Here is a 22877-nt window from a genome sequence, read left to right as displayed (position 1 = left end):
ATCAAGGGACTCAAACAGTATGCCACATTTTGTGTCTGGCTTCTCTTCTCTCATTCACATGGGTTATGAGACTCAATGTTGCTGTAGCTGGAGAGAATTCTACTGCGTGCATACACCACAATTTATCTATCCAGTCTATTTTTGGTGGACATTTGGGTTAGCTCCAGTTTGTGACTATGACAAGCTGTGTTGTCGTGAACATCTTTGAATGTATCTTTAAATGAATGTGAGATGTATTTCTGTATGCCTAAGAGTGGATTGCTGGGTTGTAGAACATGCACACAATTCGTCATTTAGTACTTGTTGCTAAACCTTCTAAAGTCACTACACCAGTTTATATGCCCCATCAGCAGGGTCCAACACCTCTACAACACTTGACACTATCTGTCTTTTTCATGTAACCATTCTGAGGGATGTGCAGAAGCACTGCATTATGGTTTTAATTTGCCATTTCTGGATGACTGCTGAGGTTGAGCACCTCTCCATATGCTCGCTAGGCACAAGGTAGCCTCTTTTTGTTTTTTTAAAATTTATTTTAATTTATTTATTTTTGGCTGTGTTGGGTCTTCGTTGCTGCACGTGGGCTTCCTCTAGTTGCGGAGAGTGGGGGCTACCCTTTGTTGCAGTGTGCAGCCTGCTCATTGCGGTGGCTTCTCTTTTTGCAGAGCATGGGCTCTAGGTGCACCAGCTTCAGTAGTTATGGCATGAGGGCTCAGTAGTTGTGGCTTGCCGGCTCTAGAGTGCAGGCTCAGTAGTTGTGGTACACAAGCTCAGCTGCTCCACAGCATGTGGGATCTTCCCAGACCAGGGCTCGAATCCGTGTCCCCTGCATTGGCTGGTAGATTCTTAACCACTGTGCCACCAGGGAAGTCCAGTAGCCTCTTTCTTAAAGTGACTGTTATAGGTTTTCTTGCCCTTTTTTCTAGAAGGGGTGTCTGACTTTTTCTTACTGACATTAAGGGGTTTCTCTGAAATTATGGATATAATTTCTCTGAAATTATGGATATACATTATGGATATTATGAAATTATGGATATATAAAATTATGGATATAAATTATGGATATGCAGACATACGTATTACAAATACCTTTCTCACTCTGTGGCTTGCCTTTTCACTCTTTTAGAACAGTTCTGAATTTAAAAGTCATCCACTCAGGCTTCCCTGGTGGTGCAGTGGTTGAGAATCCACCTGCCAACGCAGGGGACATGGGTTGGAGACCTGGTCCAGTAAGATCCCACATGCCGCAGAGCAACTAAGCCCGTGAGCCACAACTACTGAGCCTGCGCTCTAGAGCCCATGTGCCACAACTACTGCAGCCCACACGCCTAGAGCCTTTGCTCCGCAACAAGAGAAGCCACTGCAATGAGAAGCCTGTGCACCACAAAGAAGAGTAGCCCCTGCTCGCCACTAGAGAGAAGCCCGCACACAACAACAAAGACCCAATGCATCCAAAAATAAAAATAAATAAATTTATTTTTTAAAAAAACACAAAACCTTAAGGAAAAAAAAAAGTTATCCACTCTATCCATGTCCTCCTCTATGGTTTGTGGTGCTGTGTCTTGTGTAAAAAAATCTTTGCTTACTCCAAAGTCATAAAGTCCTTGCTTTTCTGGTCAAAAGAACACTTCACTAGTTGTATACTCTCCCTTGCACCTTCTAGATTTTACTGCCTGCTCCTGGACGCTAACACTACTTCCCCCAAGAGGTTTTCAAAGAGGAGCTCTGTGTAGAAAACTTCCTAAAGTCATCTATGCCAGAGAAAATTATCTTTACATTCAGGTAACAGTTTAGTAGGTTTTAAAATTCTAGTTTTAAAGTTATCTTACTTTGGGACTTCCTTGGTGGTCCAGTGAGTAAGACTCTGCACTCCCAATGCAGGGGGCCCGGGTCTGATCCCTGGTTGGGAAACTAGATCCCGCAAGCATGACGCAACTAAGAGCCTGCATGCCGCAACTAAGAGCCACGTGCTGCAACTAAAGATCCCATGTGTTTGGGCTTCCCTGGTGGTACAGTTGTTAAGAATCCACCTGCCAATGCAGGAGACATGGGTTTGAGCCCTGGTCCGGGAAGATCCCACATGCCGCGGAGCAACTGAGCCCGTGATCCACAACTACTGAACCCAGCGCACCCTAGAGCCCATGCTCTGCAACAAGAGAGGCCACTGCAGTGAGAAGCCCGCACAGCGCAAAGAAGAGTAGCCTCCACTCGCTGCAACTAGCGTGCAACAACGAAGACTCAACACAACCAAAAATAAATAAATAAATTTAAATAAATAAATTAATTAATAATAAAGATCCCATGTGTCACAACTAAGACCTGGCACAGCCTAAATAAATATTTAAAGTTTTCTTACTTTGATACTGAAAAAGTATCTCCTAGGTCCATTGTGGCCATTGGGAAGTTTGATATTAATCTGCTTCTCACCGCGACTTTCCCTTTCAAACAGATTTGACATTTTCCCTACATCTTTGTTGTTAAATTTCAATCTAATGTGTCTTGGTGTGGGCTTTGTTTTTCTGTCATGTTTAGCATTCCTTACATTTAAGATGTATCCTTCTTTTATGATTTCTGAGAAACTCTTGGTCATTATTTCTCCTAACATTTTCTTCCCCTTGTCCGTCATTTCCTCTCTGCTCCTGAGATTCCTATTATCTGGACACTGACATTTCTACTCCCATCCGCCACAGCACTTTTCTTCTATTATCTTCCACCTCCTTATCCCCTAGAATTCTTCAACCTGACCTTCTGACTTCTACACTCAAGTCTTGAGCTACATCCATTCTGCTACTCAACCCAGCCCCTGAATTCTCTGTTCCCACGTAGGTATCTCCTTGTTCCTGTTTCATGTACCCATTTCCTCTTTTTCTTTAGGATTTCCATTATGCTTCTTCAGTCCTCCTAAGCATCTGGGAATATGAGTCCTGCTCCAAGTAGCACAACCTGTCAATTTGTCACTTTCCTTTAATTCTGACTATACTTGTCAGCTTCTCGTTGTGGCTCCCTGTGAGCCGTTCACCAGGTGAGATCACCCCGCTCCTCACTCACCACACCCCTCAAATGAGCTCCCCAACTCAAAGAAAGGCAAAGATGGAAGCTAGAGTCTCACAAGGATCACAGGCCGACCACTGCAGCATCTCTTAGGCCTCATCCCCTCAGCCCTCCAAGCACCAGCCATAACACACTCCTCCTGGCCTTCAAGCAGGTCTGCTCTGCCTCAGGACTTCTCCATCTGCTGTCACCTCTGCCTCACAAAGCTGTTCACACCACACTCACTGCTGATTCCCTTGCCTCCTTCATGACCATGTTCAAATGGTACCTAAGTGGGGCCTCCCCATCGGCCTGTTTAAATATGCCCAAAGCCTTAGCACTTGCTAATTTTCTTCCCTGATTTCTTCCCACAGTACTTGTAAATCTTCAGACGTGTTTTTTTTTTTTTTTTTTTTTCAGTATGCAGGCCTCTCACTGTTGTGGCCTCTGCCGTTGCGGAGCACAGGCTCCAGACGCGCAGGCTCAGAGGCCATGGCTCACGGGCCTAGCCGCTCCGCGGCATGTGGGATCCTCCCAGACCGGGGCACGAACCCGTGTCCCCTGCATCGGCAGGCGGACTCTCAACCACTGAGCCACCAGGGAAGCCCCAGACGTGTATTTTTAAAATTTATCTATTTTCTACTCCTTGAGGATAGAAACTTTGTTTTGTTTATTGCTGTATCCTTGGCATCTAGAACAGTGTCCGGCACTACTGAGGAAGTAGGGAGGCGAATGTGCCTTAGGACTTCTGCTCTGAGCTCATTCACCATTGGACACCCTCTACCAGGAGTCAAACCTTCAGGGCATCTCAATGAGGCACTGTTCTTTTCCAAAAGTTGTTTCCCTTCACTGGAATCTCTCAGGCCTGACGGTGTGGAAGGGATAGGGAAAAGCAACAGTAGGAAGAGAAAAAGGCACAACTGAAAACAGTCTCCCTTGGCCAGTACGCACAGGCTCTTCCACTCCAAGCTGTCAACCCTACCTCACGGACTAGAATCCAAGCACCTTCTCCCAAGGGGGTTGTTGCAGTTTTTATGTTATTTTCTCTTGGTTCTGTGGCATTTACATTCCAAGAAGGAAGTCAGCAGGCTGGGCTAGTATATTTGTTTCCTATGGTTGCTGTCACAAATTATCACACACTTAGTGGCTTAAACAACACAAATTTATTATCTTACGGTTTTGGAGGTCCAAAGTCCAAAATTCTTCTCACTGAGCTAAATCAAGGTGTGGGCAGAGCTGTGTTCCTTGGTGGGGACTCCAGGGACTTCTAGAGGCTGCCCACCTTCCCTGGCTCATGGCCAGTCAAGTCTTTCTCACACTTCACCACTCTGACTCTGTTTCTGCCCTGACATCTGACTCTCCTGTCTCCCTCTTTCATTTATAAGGACCCTCATGATTATACTGGGCCTACACAAATAATCCAGGATAATCTCCCATCTCAAGATCCTTAATCACATCAGCAAAGTCCCTTTTGCCATGTAACCTACTTACAGGTTCTGGGGATTAGGACATGGACTCTAGGCAGGGACATACTCATTATTCTGCCTACCATAGCTATTTTGTCATCTTCTCAGGAACTGGTGACCAGAGTCTCTTAAACTGAAGTCCATGGCTAGGCTTCAGGGTATCTGTAAAACCCTTGAGATTACTGGCAAAATGTTGCGCCTTCCTGCATGTTTCTTGAGAGAGAGCTCAGAGCTTTCGTAATTTTCAAAAGAGCTAAGAGCCCATTACTATAAAACAGTCACTGTCCAGGGCCTGACTGAGGGAAGAAAGCAAAGACCAACACTGTCCCCATTAACTACTGGAACACAGACACGATTCCCCCATCTTATACCGTAAGAAAAATTCAACACTTCTTCCTGTCCCCTTCTCAGAACATGCATTAACTTCATACCACACATGAACACCTCCTGAGACAGAGGTGCCTGGAGCCCCAGTTAAGGAGCAGAGTAATTCCCCCAGCGAATGACGAGGACAACAATGAGAAACAGGCCCCTGGGTAAAGAGTGGGATGGGATCAAACTATTACCTTTAAGTCATGCAAGACCCCATGCCTGAGCCTTCTTCTCTTCCATCAAAGCCTCTAACTATAGATGGAGAAAATAAATACCTTCAACAGAGACAAAGCCACTTCTTGGCAGAGCAGATCCTGGCCCAGATCCTGGCCTCTTCTCTTCTCCTTTCATTCTCAACAAGCAGAGGCTCACTGCCTTGTTCACACACCTGACAGCCTCCCCTGAGATGGCTCCCCAGCACACTGCTTACCGAAAGCCAGGATTATAGACTCCGGATACATAATCAAATATGTTTTCATCTGATTTAGAATTTTATTTTCTTAGCACAAGTAACTGCCTTAGGAAATAGTGTCTCTCTTACACCTGTGTGCCCAGCAGGGAGAAAAAGTCCACTTACTTTGACTGCAGGGTCTGCCTTGGCCATGTGCCATCTTCATTTTGGGGCTCAATTACTAGCACCTGAGTGAAAGGGGAAACCATATTAGGAATGTGCAAACCATCTCACTGTTGACATGCTCAGAACCAAAAGATACCTGTCCACACACCCTGGGCAGAGCTGTCTGCTGGGGCATGGCTTGGGCCCTCCTACCTGACCCTGGTACAGCCCAGCATCCTGCACAGTGTTGTCTAGCTTGCTCAACTGCTCGTAGGTGTTGCTCATGTATTTGTTCCACAGCCGTGTCTCACGGTCCGCAGGGATGTTGAACAGCTTCCGCATTTCCTTCTCAATGGTTGCTGGGAACAGGCAGAAACATCACTTAGGGCTTTCTCCAGAAGCAAGGCCAGCAACAGCCATAGCAAGCTAATGCTCATCCTCCATCCTTTTCAGACGGTCACTGGATGCTCTGGATCAAAACTTCTGACCAACCTCAGCCCCTTGGTGACTCCTAAGGCAAACATCTTCCATGGGCATCCTCTTGCATTCATACAACCAAAAATTGTCCCTATGCTTCCCATTCTTTAATGATGTGGGTCCCCATTTTTAGCACAGAAGCAACATGGAAAAGTCAGAAAACTTATCTTCGGAGTTAAGATAGATTTAGTTTCAAATGCTAGCTCTGCCATTTCCTCACTGAGATTTCTGAATAAGTGATATTAATCCCTCTGAATCTGCATTTCTTCGCCCTTATTACCATACGTTAACTGGGCAGAGACCATGCCCAGTGTTTTATACAATATGATTCCCAGGCTTAGCTGTCCACAAGAATGCCCTGGGGAGCAGGCTCCCAGGTCAGGACTGGTAACTACAACCCGAGATTACCTGGGTAACAAGCCTGAAGAGGGTGCCCCAGCTTCCCTCTCATTAGCCACAATGCCCTGCACTCTCACTGGATACCTGGAACTCCAGCCCAGCTACTCACCAATGGTGTCTGACTTGCTGAAATGGCAACTCAGCACATTGGTGGGGTCACTGTTCTCACAAAGCTTCAATTCCAGCAAATACACCTCCACCTTGCAGTGCTTGACAAATAGGCCATGCTCTACAACCTGTGAACAAGAGGCACGGGTGAAGGAGCAGTGGTTCCACACCAGGGCAGTCTTGGAAGCAACATGTCTCATCAGTGGCAAAAGGCAGAATCCACATGATAATCAGTTTCCTTAAGTGATTGGGGGATCAGAAGTACAGATTTTTAAAGCCACTGGCATCTGTTCTAGTTTAAAAACCTTACTTCTACTCATTAGGACCAACCAAAAGTATCTGGATGGAACCAGAGCTGGCAACAACAGTGCACAACAGGAAAGTCATTGTTCATCTCTTAGTGGGGATCATGATACCTCCCTTGCAGGGTCTGTGGAATTAGAGGCCTAGAGAATACAGTTAAAGCCCTTGGCAGCATGCTCGCCACATGGCAGGACTGTGGGCAGGAGCGGAGATCTGTGGGAGGCCGGCATGCCGTTAACCGTTTGATACCTAACCCTCTTGGAGTCCCAGGTTTCAAGCTGGAGAAAAAAGGTAGTTCTGGCCCTGAAGAGCGACTCTTAGAAGCTTGGCCTCAGGACTGCAGCCCTTTCCTACTCTGCTAAGAAGGGAAACTAAACACCAGGCAGAGTAAGAAATTTACCCAATGCCTACATATCAGTAGTCATGTGGACTCCTGTGATGTCTCCCTCCAGTGGGATAAGCAAACAACTGTGGGAATCAGGCTGGTGGTATTCTCACCAGTCCTGTCTACCAGTGGGGCTAACAATCTGGGTTTCTCTCCCAGGGCCTGCCTTCCCTCAAGAGACTGTTCTCTCGGATATAAACACCTGTTTTCCGAGGTACTCAACAGTGTGACCAGAGATTCTTAAGCAAAGGGGGAGGGACTTCGCGGGTAGGGCAGTGGTTAAGAATCTGCCTGCCAATGCAGGGGACACGGGTTCGATCCCTGGTCCAGGAAGATCCCACATGCCGCGGAGCAACTAAGCCTGTACACCACAACTACTGAGCCTGCGAGCCACAACTACTGAAGCCCACACGCCTAGAGCCAGTGCTCCACAACCAGAGAAGCCACCACAATGAGAAGGCTGCACACCTCAACGAAGAGGAGCCCCCGCTCACCGCAAGTAGAGAAAAGCCCACGCACAGCAATGAAGACCCAACACAGCCAAAAATAAACAAAAAAACCAACAAACAAAAAAGCACAGGGAGAAAAGCAATATCAGAAAGGTTAAGTTAAACAAAACCAGTACATTACTGTATATCCATATGACCCCAGTGAACTTTCTCTCATAAAACCTTCCAGAATGTGCTCTCACTGCACCGCTGGACATATCCCAAGCCACTGGGCAGCTGTGATGTCTGGAGGCCTCCATTCAACTTCTTAGGTATGGCCAGTACCCCAGGAAACCAATACCAGTCAGTGTCAGGGAGCACTCACTGACACTGACCAGCAGGTGTAATGATTCATGTACTCACTTTTCTGACAATGGGCTGCTGGCCTTCTACACAGCCATACCAGTTTAGTAACTTATTCCAGGCCTCGGCTGGGACCAATACATAGTCCAATTCGTCAATTAAATGTTCTTTCAAGGTCTGACTCTCAGGATCTGAAAAAGGAAAACAGCACATAGGTCACTGCTCTTCTCCCCAGAAATGTTTGTTTTACATGATTCTTATATACTTTTCAGAAACATGAAAAGCATTTATAGGAACAAGTACAAAATTCCAAAATTCTCTCACTGGCCGTAACACAGAGCAGAACTGGAGTCTTTAGCCATGCTTTCTGAACATTTTATGAGGAACTTCTATTTCTTCCATAGTTGGAGGGAGAAGGAAAGAGAAAAGAGAAAAACTCCAATTTACACTTCCAAAGTGCTTCCAGATTCCACAATTAAAATTGTTTACTATGAATGTTTAACGTAATATTCTGCTTAGTGAAACTGCATTAAGGTCAGATATCATCTTCCTTTGAAAGATTTACTAAGAAAGCAAACAAATAAATCATTGAAGTTAAATTTATTTTACCAAGAGTCATTTAGCATTCTTAGTTTTCAACACTCCAAGTGAAAACTCAGCTGGACACTGACCATGTGGAGGGAGAACACCTTTAACATGCTAAGCATCCATCTTATACCCCACACGGAGGCAACATGACTGTGAGTCAGAAAAGGACATCCATGGTCTGAAACATACTCTCTCAATGGAGGACCAAGAGACTGGATCAAGGGAAGACTAAGCATCTCCCATCAAGGAAGCCTCCCTGCTAAGCCTGTGCCCATCTACACCCACTCCTGCAGTAGTGGGAGCCACTATTCTCCTCCAGACAAATGAAGCCATGAAGCCAGGGAAGCAAAAAGTACCCACAATGGTGCAACTCATCTGTAATTCAAGGCAGACAATGTTAAAAACAAAAACAAAAAACAAAACCAAAAACGGCATGCACAAGGTGTCCAGGGCTTCCTATCACCTCTCCCACCAGTTTACACCCTACCCCATGAGGTCTTCTGCCCTTCCTCAGGGCGAGTTTCAGATCTGATCCACCTCTCCCTTTTTCATTTCCAAGGAAAAAGGAAAGTAACTAAACAGCCGTGGAGAAAAGGAATACCAAGGTGAGAAGGATGAATGGAAAAACAAAATGTGGTATACACACACAGTGGGATATCATTCAGCCTTAAAAAAAAAGAAATTCTGGGCTTCCCTGGTGGCGCAGTGGTTGAGTCTGCCTGCCGATGCAGGGGACACGGGTTCGTGCCCCGGTCCGGGAAGATCCCACATGCCGCGGAGCGGCTAGGCCCGTGAGCTATGGCCGCTGAGCCTGCGCGTCTGGAGTGGAGTCTGTGCTCCACAACGGGAGAGGCCACAGCAGTGAGAGGCCTGCGTACCACAAAAAAAGCAAATTAATTAATTAATTAATTAATTAAAATAAAAAAATTCTGACATGCCGTTAACATGGGTAAACCTTGAGGACATTATGCTAAATGAAATAAGTCAGTCACAGAAAAACAAATACTGTATGATTCCACTTACATTAGGTACCTAGAATAGTCAGACTCAGAGACAGAAAGTAGAATGATGGTTGCCAGGGGCTTGGGGGGAAAGGAGATTGGAAATACAGTTTAATGAGTATGGAGTTTCAGTTTTGTGAGATAAAAAAGTTCTGGAGATGGGTTGTGCAACAACGTGAATATACTTTACACTACTGAACACTTAAAAAGATGAGATGGTAAATTTTATGTGTATTTTACCGTATTTTAAAGGAAAAAAAAAAGTGGCTCCTTCTCACTGATGAGCCAACCACATTCCACAGCAGCTCTGGCATGATTAATACTGACCGACCACCCCTTTTCTATTCAGCAACAGAAGGACAGCACAGGGGTAGTACTTATCATTCTACTTGAAACAAGAGCTTCTGAAAAAAACTGAAACCTAAACCCCGAGGTTTTCTCTGATTTGTAAATTAGAACTCATAAAGGTTATTTACTTGTCTTACTTGGAGACATACACCTTCATTTCTAACACTAAGCACTATGCAGATCTGGCCATGCACACTGTGCCAAACAGCAGCCAGAAACCTTTAAATGTGGGAAAGGAACCGAGAGCTTTTAGCATCATCAACCCCAAGTACATCAATTCTTACAAGGCTTTCTCCTCTGGAGCTCAGTGACAATTTTCTCAAAATGTCATTCTATGACACTATAGGGCAAACACAGGAACTTAACAGGAATTTTCAATGCAGTTCACTATTTTCACTTAAAACTGGATCAGTCCAAGGGCAGCATGCTAAAAATCACACGAGTTTTACAAAAAGGATTTAGGCTCTGAAAATTTCTCCAACAGAGGCAAATAAAGGCAAAAAAGGAGAGCACAGTTTGGTCTAAGCATTGGGATTCCAGATATACAGCAGGGGCACAGGTGGAAATAAGAGAGGGGTGCTCTGCAGACAACATTAGCAAGTTGCCCTACCCCCTCCTTCCTACATGTTCAAGAGCCACTTTTAGGTCATTCTTATGACTCTAGGCGGAAGGCAGCCAGACTGGGACTGGCAGGTGACTGGAGAGCCCAAGAACTAAGAGGGTGGCCCTCACTGGCCAGAGATAGACCATTCCCACACTGTCAATGTTCCAGGGTCTGAACGGAATGTACTTCTCACTTCCCAAGCACACAACAAATGTTTTGAGCCTAAGCCAGGTGACATCAAATTGGAAGACCGCAGAAGGAATGCCTGTCCTTAGCTGAAGGTCAGGCAAAATTACTTCAGAGGGTCTCTCCAGCTCTAGCATTCTCATCACCCATACTATTAAAAGCCTTAAGAATTCTCCTATTCAAAAAAAAAAGAGGGAAAAGGACAAAGTGCAAACACAATGCAATGATCCTTTGGGGTAACTTCATGGTATACTGCCACCATCTGACTTACATCAGTAAACAAAGCCTATGACATTGTCATTCAGACCTCCCCTAAAACAAGGTATATGCTGAAGCACTGCTCATTTTTAAAAACACTCAGGTTGGGCTTCCCTGGTGGCGCAGTGGTTGAGAATCCGCCTGCCGATGCAGGAGACACGGGTTCGTGCCCTGGTCCGGGAAGGTCCCACATGCCGCGGAGCGGCTGAGCCCGTGAGCCATGGCCGCTGAGCCTGTGCGTCCGGAGCCTGTGCTCCGCAACGGGAGAGGCCACAACAGTGAGAGGCCCGCATACCGCAAAAAAAAAAAAATAAATAAAAAAATAAAAACACTCAGGTAGTGTTATGTACTTGAATCAAGCCTCAAAAGCCTCATGCACTGTCTGCCTTCCTGCTGCCCTGATTGTGGGCCCAGGCAACAGATCACCTATGTCCTGGTTGCAAGGGAGTCTAAAGCCAGGCAGAACAAAGCCTAGGAAAGGCCAATTGCCATTTCTGTGCATCTAAAGGTGCAAGCCAAGCTCAGGTGTGTCATACATCACCTTTTCAGTCACTTCTTCCATTGGCAGCTGACTGTGATCATAACTCTACTAACCTTCCACCTCCCCTTATACTACTTCTATGACAAACATGGCCATCACAGGAATGCGTGATGAATGTTGACAGGTCTACAATTTATTTCACTGCAAAGGTAACACAGAAAATTCTGGTTCCCAGATTCCAGATGCCGTTTCAAAATGATATCCTATTTCTTTCCATTCAATACACTAATCTAAAATCTGAAATCTCTAGCAGAATTAATTTGAAAAAAAGAGAAAAAGAGACAGGCAGACAGAAATTTAAAATGCTAGAAGCATGCTCTTAGCAAGAGCAGTTAATTTAGGGGAAAAAAAGCAGCTTAACTTCTACATGAAGGTCTGCATAGACTTCTGCTATAGACACAAGTCAAGGACACTTGTTTCTATCCCCTCACAGTAGGAAAGTCAGGTTCACGATATCCATGTTACAGATAAACATGACCTCAGGCCACTACCCAGGTGGACATTTCAGTTAGATAAGCAACAGGATACTGCACCTGAAAAGAGTCCGGAGTTATCTATCGGGCCAGGAAACAGATTATGTTCACCCACACTGTACATATCCCAGCTGTCGAAGCCCACATACTTCTTCCACTGCTTGAACCACCGGCTGTCAATAAGATACCTAGAGACAGACAAAAATTTACTGTACCAGACAAGCTGAGCTTGTAAGTTTCTGCAGCTGCTCCCTCAATTTTTTTATGGTCCTTTCACTTGGGGAGCAAGCAACCCCCACTAAAAAACACACTTTCAAGAGCAGGAGCAGGACCAGGCCCTGCATGGCACAGTGAGCCTGGCCCAAGGCAGGCATCCATTAAGTGAAATGATTGTTGAAAGAATCCATAAATGAAAGGAAGGAAATGACTGGCTTCAAAATGCTTGTTTAAAGAAATTCTTTCTATGGGGAAAACCTTGTTTGCTAATGACCATGTCATTAATTTCATAATGATCTTTGTAGAGGTCCTTGTCCAGGCAGACAGTTTGGTTACACTGCTTTGCTTGATGTGAACAGCAGTATAACAATTTTCTTTCTAAAAATGAGATAATAACATCACACACTTCAGTTTTCCTTTGAGGACCAAACAAGATATCAAAAAATGTGTTTGTGTGCGTGTGTGTGTATATATGTATGTGTGTGTGTGTGCATGTATATATACACATACATGAACACATGTATACATATATACACATACATGTATACATATATACACATACATATATACATATAATATTGTCTTGGTGTGTTTATCTTGTCAAAAAAGCATTAGGTTGATCTGGTTATATTTTATAGAAGTATCACCATGATGTTTTACAATTAAGACAGAAGGAGGGGAAAACCTCTGTAGGGGAACAAAGCACAACAATTATATTGGTGAGTCCTTCAAATTTTACAACCAACACACTTCAGAGGAGATCAGGCAGCTTCCCCAAGACCACAAGGATCCATAAGTATCCAAATCTCTAAAATCCTCTTTCCCCTCCAAACACTTTTAGTGTGTGATTTTAGTCTATGTGAAACTTCCTCTGCTTCTGCTGAGTATTTTTCATGTGCCACCACTACTCAGGATATCATCTAAAAGTACTTCTGCCTGCCCTGCCTTTCACAGCCTGGCTAGGTCAAGAACACTGTAAAGACTGAATTCTTCCTAATGTCAATGCTTCTCTTCCCTGCTCAATTCCTCTGTCACTATAAGGGGCATTATCACCACTACCATAGTTTCCAAAGACGGTTGATCAGTCATATCAATACAAAGACAAGTCCCAGTTTTCTGCTCCCACACAATAATACCACCCAGGAATCTCTTCACTAGTGCAAGTCCTGTCCCTTCTACTAGACAATTTATTAAGAAAAGCTTCCTGACTCAGACTTGCTCTTCTAAATCCTGGTCTTTTAATCCTCTTTTTAGTTAGTCTCTAGGCTACCCGCCTCTCCCACTCCGAAATGCTGCCGCCACAATTATTTTTGACATCTGCTACCGAAATAACCTGGGGCTCTGACCTTGACGTCTGTTCGGCAGTTTACAAGTTACAAGTATCTACTTCGGATCTACGCCTCAACCAGCTGAAGGCAGGGGCGCCAAATATCGCTACCCTGGTTTTAATAGTAAGGAATCAGGGTCTGTGAGGTGTGGACGCCTTCGCCCAAAGTCACAAAGAGAGTCCTCAAAGGTAAACAACTCTCCTCAACCTGAAGGTCCCCGTGAGCGTTCCGCTTCTGTCCATCCCGTAGCCCTAGCCTCCGCCGGATCCGCCCCCTGGGGCTCCGAATGGACCGGGACGACCCTCAGCTCCACCCACGCTTTCCCAGAGGTAATCTAGGGCTCCCTCCCCTAAGGGGCGGGGGTCAAGCCACTCTCTCAGGGTCACTAACATCGCCCCCGCCTGGCCCCTGCCCAAGCCGGGAAAGAGGGGCCGGACCTGAGCGTCCTAGCGCCAGCTCCTGGCCCTGTGGGGCGGAAAGGTGGGCCCGGTACTCACCACTGCGCCCCTCGTTGGAGCGTGGTCCTCATCAAGGCCCCGAGCTCGGATTTCTGGGTCTCCGCATCCGGTCGCTCACAGCAACGCCCGCCTTCCGCCATCTCGTCAGTGTCTCCGGCCCTACCGGCCCGGACATCCGCCTCGCGCACAGAGCGCTGTGGTCCGCGCCCACGCACGCAAGCACGCACGCACGTGCGCGCGCCCCAGCCCCTCCCTTCGCCGCGGCCCGCAGCGCCTGACAGCCTCTTCCTTTCCAGCACCCACGACGCGCCGCTCTTCTCCCGCCAGTGCGCAGTGGAGCCGGGAGGGGGGCCGGAGGAGGAGGCGGCGCGGAGATGAAGCTGGCGCTTCCTCCGCCCGGCAGGTCTCGCCGCCTGGTGGCCGTCCGGCACCCCTTTCCCTGTCCAGCCCGGCGATCTCAAGGAGTCAGACCGCAGGCCCCACGACCCTTCCGGCACCCCCTTCCGGCCAGCGGTGTTATCCTGGTCTTAAATAAACGCAGCGCCAGGTGCGATGAGCCCTGGAACTAGATTTTCTTGTTTTCACTTCGGCCAGTCCACTTTCAGCAGAGACCTTAGGCAAGTCTTTAGCTGCCCAAACGTGGGCTCCAGGTCCCTGTCCGGGAGACCGTACAGGGATTTTGGAGAGTGCCAGGTGCACTAGCGCTTTGGGACCGGGACTCGACGGTGTGGCCTAATCATTAGCAATCGTGTCCGTCTGGACGCCAGAATCACCTGGCCCAGGCCGAATTACACAAGCCCTCCACTGAGCTAGCTGCTTTATTTGTCAGGGAGGCAGGCAGCCACAGAGGGGCGATAGCAACGAGGGTGGGAGGAGAGGACGAGGTCTATTCTCCACATTAGATGTACAGGCTGCTGATTTGTTGCTGCAGCAAGATACAGTGTCCTGAACACCGTGTTTCCCACTCGACCTTGCATACAAAAAACACAGCCCTCCTGGAGGGGGAAGTACGCCCAGAGCAAGGAGACCAGGCAGCTGGCCTTTGTGAGTCTAGCAGTTCCCGCCCTCAGAGAAAAATAAATAAAACCCAGTACCTGCCCTTATACGATCTAATAGAAGAGAGATCTTCCACAAATAGCCCCAGCGCCAAGAAGTGCGTGGTAAGCACCATTACAGGGTATGAATCAAAGACTAGACCCCGAGCTGTGAAAGGGAGCCTTTGACTTAAGTATCTTTTGAGTGTGATTTTTTTTTTTTTTTTTTTTTTGGCTGCGTTGTGTCTTCATTTCTGTGTGCAGGCGTTCTCTAGTTGCGGAGAGCGGGGCCTACTCTTCGTTGAGGTGCACGGGCTTCTCATTGCGGTGGTTTCTCTTGTTGCAGAGCACAGGCTCTAGCCACGTGGGCTTCAGTAGTTGTGGCATGCAGGCTAAGTAGTTGTAGCCCACGGACTTAGTTGCTCCACGGCATATGGGATCTTCCCGGACCAGGGCTCAAACCCATGTCCCCTGCACTGGCAGGCTGATTCTTAACCACTGTGCCACCAGGGAAGTCCCGAGTGTGATCTTGAAGAAAGCATAGAAATGATGTTGCATGTTAGAGGAGAGGAGACTAGAGGGGTCAAAGAGAATTTCTGGAGCAAGCAAGGAAGGATCAAAGAGTGAAGATTAGGCCAGTCCTTTCTCTAGACTGAAAGGACCTGAGAGCTAACGCTAGAAAGGAGGCCTGAGGGACCATATGTCTTGCCTTAAATGGCTCACAGATATTGTAGGAAGTTGAAGAGCAGAGAGAAATAGCTGAGGGTGCTTTATGCCTACAGTGGTGCAGCCCAGAGACCTACTAGGAACCTTTGGAAAGGTGCCTATGAGGGAGGAGAGGAGAAACAGATGAGCCATGTTCAGTTTTGGGAGTGGAAGAGAGAGCTGGCCTGGTGAAGCTGTGGTAGGTCATTTGAACAGATTTACTATTTTTATGTTGGGTTTTGGCTAATTGAAATTAATTTGCACTCCTAGGACATCTGTCACACACCATCTGGTAACAGAGGCCTTTTGGCAGTTGAGTAGATAGCAGGGGAAAGTAATTTGGAATTAAAACTGCCTTGAAGGGCTTCCCTGGTGGCGCAGTGGTTGAGAGTCCGCCTGCCGATGCAGGGGACGCAGGTTCGTGCCCCGGTCCAGGAAGATCCCACATGCCGCAGAGCAGCTAGGCCCGTGAGCCATGGCCGCTAGGCCTGCGTGTCTGGAGCCTGTGCTCCGCAAGGGGACAAAAAAATAAAAATAAAAATAAATAAAACTGCCTTGAATAACCACATAGCAGTTAATCCCCTGCAGATAAGAGTTACCATCAAAAAAAAAAAAAAAAAAGTTACCATCATGTGATAATTCTACATCTGGGGAGCCAACCCTGACACCCCAAGTGCCCTTCTGTGAAAGTTCATTGAAATTGTTAAAAATGTTATTAAATGAGAAACACTGGGGCTTCCCTGGTGGCGCAGTGATTGAGAATCTGCCTGCCGATGCAGGGGACACGGGTTCGTGCCCGCGTATCACAAAAAAAAAAAAAAAAAAAAAAAAGAGAGAGAAACACTGCCTTTAGCCCTATTTATGGAAGAAGAAAGTTGGGTTACTGACATGACTTCAGATCCTACATTACAATGTCTGCTTCCCTCTTCTTTTTTTAGCAGTTTTTTCTATACCATTTATGGCATGGGTCAGAGTCTTAAGGAAGTAGGACAAGTCGTCAGCACCACTAGAAAGGGGGACAAAACCTAATTATAAAAATGAAAACTTTGGAAAATCTTTTTAAACCTGGATCTCTTCAGTGCTATTAAATAGCTATAAAAATAGTACACTAATTATGGGTAGTCCCTAAAAATTTATATTAAAATTATCAAGTGCCAGTAGTTAAAATGCAAGGAATAAAGTGAAACTTCATAATCATAAGATCACCATTATTTCTAGTTTTAAAACTTTCTTAGTGAGTTTGATTATATGTTAAAAACTGAGAACTAGAAACAATGAACATCTGCCTGTGTGTTCCTGCTGTTGTGAGAGTGACCCGCGGATTTGGGAGGAAAGGAGTTGAGTGATTCATCTCAGGAGACACCCTGGCCCCAGGACTGTGTTCTCTGTTGCGCCATTTCCCCTAGGGAGAAGTATGGGCCTAGTAGGCCCCTCTCTTGGCCCCACAACCAAACCGGAGAACTGAACAACTCACCCGTTGCCAAGGGAGCTTGGAGCACAACAACAGGAAGGAAAGCAGGAAGAGAGCTGGAGGCAACAGGTCTGGCTGATTGGTTACATACTACGATCTTGGACTGTGATAATCTATCTAATTGACGGTTTGTAATGTCTGGGTATATGAACTAAGTTTTATTTGGTTCCAAATCATAAAGTTCTTGCCTTGGCTGGTACTATGGCTTGCTCTAAACCTACCTGGAGTTGGCCCTCCCCAGTCACCCTTGGTCCACACTTGGCCGGCAATCACAGAGCACGTGTGGCTGTATTCACAAATACTGGGCACCTTTTTTTTGGTTGCATTGGTTCTTCGTTGCTGCGTGTGGGCTTTCTCTAGTTGCGGTGAGCGGGGGCTACTCTTCGTTGCAGGGTGTGGGCTTCTCATTGCAGTGGCTTCTCTTATTGTGGAGCATGGGCTCTAGGCACGTGGGCTTCAGTAGTTGCAGCACGTGGGCTCAGTAGTTGTGGCCCACAGGCTTAGTTGCTCCGCGGCATGTGGCATCTTCCCGGACAGGGATTGAACCCGTGTCCCCTGCATTGGCAGGGGGATTCTTAACCACTGTACCACCAGGGAAGTCCCTTGGGCACCTTTTGATTAGAGGTGGCATCAGGAGAGAAATACTTTTATTTCCTTCTTGCCTGTGCTTCCTTACCTTGCCCAGGGGACTGTGAAAAAGTGAAAGGCTCTAGAGGTACATTTTAGAAGAATTAAATGTCTTATCAGTGACACTTTCACCTCTGTTACATAAGGGTTGGGTTACTGGGGAAGGTGACAGAGGCAAAACACTGAACGAATCTCACAGAAAGGACATGGGATCATTTTTCCCATGTTGGAGATTCCATTCTGGTTATGCCACTGTCGGTAGCTAGCCCTGATTGGGTGGGGAAGGTGTTGTTTGCTGGGCCCATGTGTGGTCATGTCTCCTCTTCCTGCTCTAACTCTGTTACCATCAGTGTCTTAACCTTGAATAAGCATTTAGATATTAATTGTATGTGTCATTTTCCCTTTGCACAGAGCAAATTCTCCATAAGCATTTCTTGGGTGAATGAATGAAAGAATTATCCAGATAGTAGTCATTTTTTTCATTTGATAATCTGTTATGTCCTCACAGTCCCTATCATCCAGGGGTTCCCAGCCAGTGAGGTTGGGGAAGATGTTTTCACATGTAATTATAGTGTGTTGTGTGATAAAAGTGCTAGAGGAACATGGAGGGTGATGCTATAGACACTTTGCTGGGAAGGAAACATAAGCAACTGGCGTAGGAAGCAGAGGTATGCTTAACGTTAAAGATGAAAAAAAGTTAAAGAGTAAAAAAAAGGGAGGGACTTCCCTGGTGGTCCAGTAGTTAAGATTCCGCACTTCCAGTGCAGGGGGTGCAGGTTCGATCCCTAGTCAGGGAACTAAGATCCCACATGCTGCGCAGTGGTGAAGCGCCCCCCGCAAAAAAAACAAAAAACAGTATGCTTAACATCCCCCCTGACCTTTGAGGATGCATGATGAGTCTGCCAAGGAATCCTGAGGGGACCAGGGCTTCTTTAGATTCACACACATGTACACAGGTATAGCCAAATGCTGGGGACAGAGGAGGCTGGGGTAATAGGTGCTTCTTCTGCAGGGAGGCTCAGATTCCCTCCACTCGCCTCCCTGTGCAGTCAGGTAGCCTGCAGGGCTGTGGGACACCACCCAAGGTGGGCTGCACCTGCCCCTGGATACTGCTTCGACTCTGGGCATTTGGATTAAGTAAGCCTGTTCTGTGGTCTCCCACCTTGGCCTTGCTGGCCACGGCTACACTGGACCTGGGAGGGGTGCTAGGAGTGGGGTTTCTGTCTGCAGGATGAATGATAGAAGGGCTACTGGGCCTCTGCCCAGCACATCACTGTCATGTCCTGTCAGTTTCAATGCTTCTGGATGCAACTAACAGAATACCCACCAGCGAGTGGCCCACCTAGTTAGTGACTTTATTTTTGTTTTTTCACGTGACAAGTCTGGATTTGAGTTCTTGGGTAGGTCAAAGCTGAAGAATGTCAGTTCTCAAGTTGGCTTCTCTGTTACCCCCAGGGCCAGTGCCCATGAGCCCTCACTCCTTGGGCAAGAACTTCTCTCATCTGAGCTCCTGCTTCCCAGTCCAGCAGTTCCTGATGCCCAGTAACTTATTGACCAGCTCCAGCTGGGCTTTATTTTAGTGCCAGCCCAGGTGTGTCACACCTCTATGAAAGCATGCTTATCTAGCCTTATTTGGTGATTGTAATAACAAAAACCTGCCAAATTCAGAGTACTCTGACAGGGATCCCTGCCCATTCTTTAAAAATCCATGCTGTGGATGGATTTATTTCTCTTGTGGAAAGCTTTAGCAAGTGTTTTTTACTCAGTATTACCCCAAAGTTAAAACCTATGAGAAAAGGCTGATCAGGCCAGGAATGCCTCACTGAAAATAAGCTTATTTTAAATGTTGTTTGTGGGACTACATTGAGACAGAATGAGGAAGTCATCTGATTAAGAACTAATTGTGCAAAAAGTGCCTGACCAAATGAATTTTATCAGATTTTTTTTCAGCTTTGTTGAGGTATAGCTGACAAATTTTAGTGTGTACATTGTGATTTAATATACATATACATATTTTATCAGATTTAATGGTTTACAAAAAAATTTAAACCAGCATTTCTGGAAGAACTACTAAAATGGAGGCTTCTGAACCTGAGTAACAGCACAACCCATCCCCTTCTCAGAAGACCTGTGGCCTAAATGCTGCTGCCTGCTCCCAGATCAGGCAGTGTCCCGGAGGCACTGCTACCAAAGGCCAGGACCTCAGGCAGGTTCACTGGGATTCCTCCACTTTTACTTGTTAATTTGAGCTGCCGATTCACAATGGGGTGGAGTGGGTTCAGGTCAGAGCCAGTAGCAGTTGCATGGTTGAATGAGAAAGAATATGTGTGTGTTTTGGGGGAAGATGTCCAGTTTCTTGGGGAGGAAGATGAAGTGTTAACTGGCTTTTAGTCTGAGTGTTCCCAGAAAAAGAAAGAGTTGCAAAGGACAGTTAAAGGAGGCATGCAGCTTCAAGTCTGAGGAGGAGTATTCACCAGCCAGTGTCAGCCACATGGGGATCTCAGAATTTCCTTTCTCTTGCAGCCCAAGGCATAAACTGAAGAAAAAATAAAATAAAAGTGGGCAAGGAGGGGTGAGTCATCAGGTACCCAGAGGGGAAGAAGTTGGAGTCAGTTTGGAAAGCCCTGGATTCCCATCCCAGAGCCTAACCAGAGAGTGTGGCCTGGGCCACACTGACCCTTTACAGGAAAGGGGAGAGTTGGAGCAGGAAGTCTCTCCTCATGGGTTCAGCTGTAGGACATTGAATAGGACCCTAAATCCCCAGGCTATCCATATCAGCATCTCTGGAGGGGGGCCGTGGACATAGCTTTTAACAAGCACCCAGGTGATTTTTGGGCACTGTGTATTAGCTCCCAGAATAGGACCTGGTAGATCTCGGGCACTGGCTGTCTGGTTACAGCCAGCTCTAGCTCCCCCCAACACTGTACTTGCTGAGGAACTCTCAGTTCACAAGCACTCATCCCAGCTAACTATTCTTTTTATTTTTTTTATTTTGGCCATGCCGTGAGGCATGCAGGATCTTAGTTACCTGACCAGGGATTGAACCCGTGCCCTCTGCAATGGAAGCGCAGAATCCTAAACCACTGGACCACCAGGGAAGTCCCCCCCAGCTAACAATTCTTTATGAAATGTCCCTTCCCTCGGCTCTTTGACTCCATCCATCACTGTTCCAGCTGTGCCTCTCTGCCCTCTGACCCAGAAGCACTGTGAATTCATAGGCCTCAAGTTTAGGCCCCCTGATCTTCTTCTTGCCACTCTCCCCAGGTGAGACCATATCCTCTCCAATGGCTACTTACTGGCCCCTTGACTAGACCTTTGTCTCCAACCCAAATTCCTTTACTGAGCCTCTTGTAAGCACCTGCTCCAGATATCTCCATCTGGATGTCTCATGCGCCAAATCTGAATCTAAACACTTTCTTCTCCCCACACCTGCTCCTCTTTGTGCTACCTGATTGTCAGTGATGCCACCTTTCCACCTCAGACTTTCATACACTGAACTCCCTGCCTGTCTACCCTCCATCAGCTTGTTCCTCAGCTAACTGCTCCTTAACCTCTCTTCAGTTTCACTGTCACTCCCTCCAAGAGACAAAAGCATGATCCTCCCCACTGGGCCAGGCCCTCTAATTTATTCTCAAAGTACCCCATACTACTCTTATAGAACTAAACATGCATTTAGTAATTATAGAGTCTTCTGCTTTCCTGAGGACTGTATCCTGGCACCCAGCAGAGTATATGGCACAGGGCTGAATAATTAGTATTGCAATAAAGAAAGGAGCAAAGGGCTTTTAGAGAAGAGATGTGGGATTAAAGGAGGTCAAAGATGGCCTAGGTATACCCAGATATACCCAGGTGTATAGGTTGTTAGTTTCCATTCCAGCAGTCAGATTTGGAGTCTACAAATAATCCTCAAAAATCCCTGACCCGTTTTTTTTTTTTTTTTTTTTCAATTTTTAATTATTTATTTATTTTCATTTTTGGCTGTGTTGGGTCTTCATTTCTGTGCATGGGCTTTCTCTAGCACGGTGAGCGGGGGCCACTCTTCATCAGGTGCGTGGGCCTCTCACTGTCGCGGCCTCTCTTGTTGTGGAGCACAGGCTCCAGACGCGCAGGCTCAGTAGTTGTGGCTCACGGGCCTAGTTGCTCTGCGGCATGTGGGATCTTCCCAGACCAGGGCTCGAACCCGTGTCCCCTGCATTGGCAGGCAGATTCCCAACCACTGTGCCACCAGGGAAGCCCTGTTTGTTTTTAATTTTTTTTTTTTTTTTTTTACTTTTGGCTGTGTTGGGTTTTCGTTGCTGCACGTGGGCTTTCTCTAGTTGCAGAGAGTGGGGGCTACTCTTCATTGTGGTGCACAGGCTTCTCATTGTGGTGGCTTCTCCTATTGCGGAGCATGGGCTCTAGTCGCGCGGGCTTCAGTAGTTGCAGTGCATGGGCTCAGGAGTTGTGGCGTGCGGGCTCAGTAGTTGTGGCACACGGGCCTAGTTGCTCCATGGCATGTGGATCTTCCCAGACCAGGGATCGAACCTGTGTCCCCTGCCTTGAGAGGCGGATTCTTAACCACTGTGCCACCAGGGAAGTCCCCCTGATCCTGTTTTGAGTGGAAAGTTATTCTCTTTATTTTAATTGACAAACACTGGCTGATTCATGCTTTACACCAGGCCCTATGGACCCTGAGGAGATGACCAGCCCCTTTCCACCTCCCAGACTTTCACCCTCTGAGGAAGCAGACCAGTCACTCACAGATGTAATCAAGACTTTTGGTTCTGAGAGGAGCACAGATAGAGTGGGGTCTCAATGGGGAACAGACCTCTGCCTTGTTACCTCAGAGAGGACTCAAAAGCGAGGTGGAGAGGCCTTGCAGCCAGAAGGAGGTGGGCCTGTTTTGATGATGGAGAGAGAGGGAGCCAGAACAGACACAGCCCTTAATGACCTAAGGGCAGGCAGAGGGGGAGGGCAGCAGCAAAGATGCCTGCTTAGGGCTGGAAGAAAAGTCTTTGAGAGTTGGTTAAGACACAGAAGTGACTTGAGCCACCGATTTGAGCATAAACATTAGGACCTCAGAACCTCTGGACCGTGTTCTGGACTGATAACACATATCTGGGTGCTTGTCTGTCCCAACAGAAGCTTCATTGCACACAAGCCCGGCAGAGTC

The 22877-nt window shown here is 46.8% G+C and overlaps 1 protein-coding gene across 4 annotated transcripts in view; it reads right to left on the bottom strand.

The window, feature by feature from the left end:
• The window catches only part of USP4 (ubiquitin specific peptidase 4), a 51934-nt gene extending 37252 nt beyond the window's left edge, over nucleotides 1–14682 (bottom strand). Inside the window, exons 1-6 of one of the 4 annotated variants that reach the window (XM_059075156.2) lie at nucleotides 13928–14682; nucleotides 11947–12074; nucleotides 7948–8078; nucleotides 6410–6536; nucleotides 5638–5783; nucleotides 5446–5507 (exon numbers count right to left, since the gene is read on the bottom strand). In XM_059075156.2, coding sequence (XP_058931139.1) covers nucleotides 5446–5507; nucleotides 5638–5783; nucleotides 6410–6536; nucleotides 7948–8078; nucleotides 11947–12074; nucleotides 13928–14028 — 695 coding nt within the window. In that variant the 5' untranslated portion in view covers nucleotides 14029–14682. The remainder of the gene's footprint in view (nucleotides 1–5445; nucleotides 5508–5637; nucleotides 5784–6409; nucleotides 6537–7947; nucleotides 8079–11946; nucleotides 12075–13927) is intronic. The other 3 variants (XM_059075154.2, XM_067044236.1, XM_067044237.1) reach the window with 3 other exon arrangements.
• Nucleotides 14683–22877: the final 8195 nt, after the last annotated feature.

This window comes from Kogia breviceps, chromosome 10 (assembly GCF_026419965.1).
Source record: "Kogia breviceps isolate mKogBre1 chromosome 10, mKogBre1 haplotype 1, whole genome shotgun sequence".
Classification (NCBI taxonomy): domain Eukaryota; kingdom Metazoa; phylum Chordata; class Mammalia; order Artiodactyla; family Physeteridae; genus Kogia; species Kogia breviceps.
The sequence above is the reverse complement of the archived record's forward strand: the minus strand, read 5'-3'. Positions and strand labels throughout refer to the sequence as shown.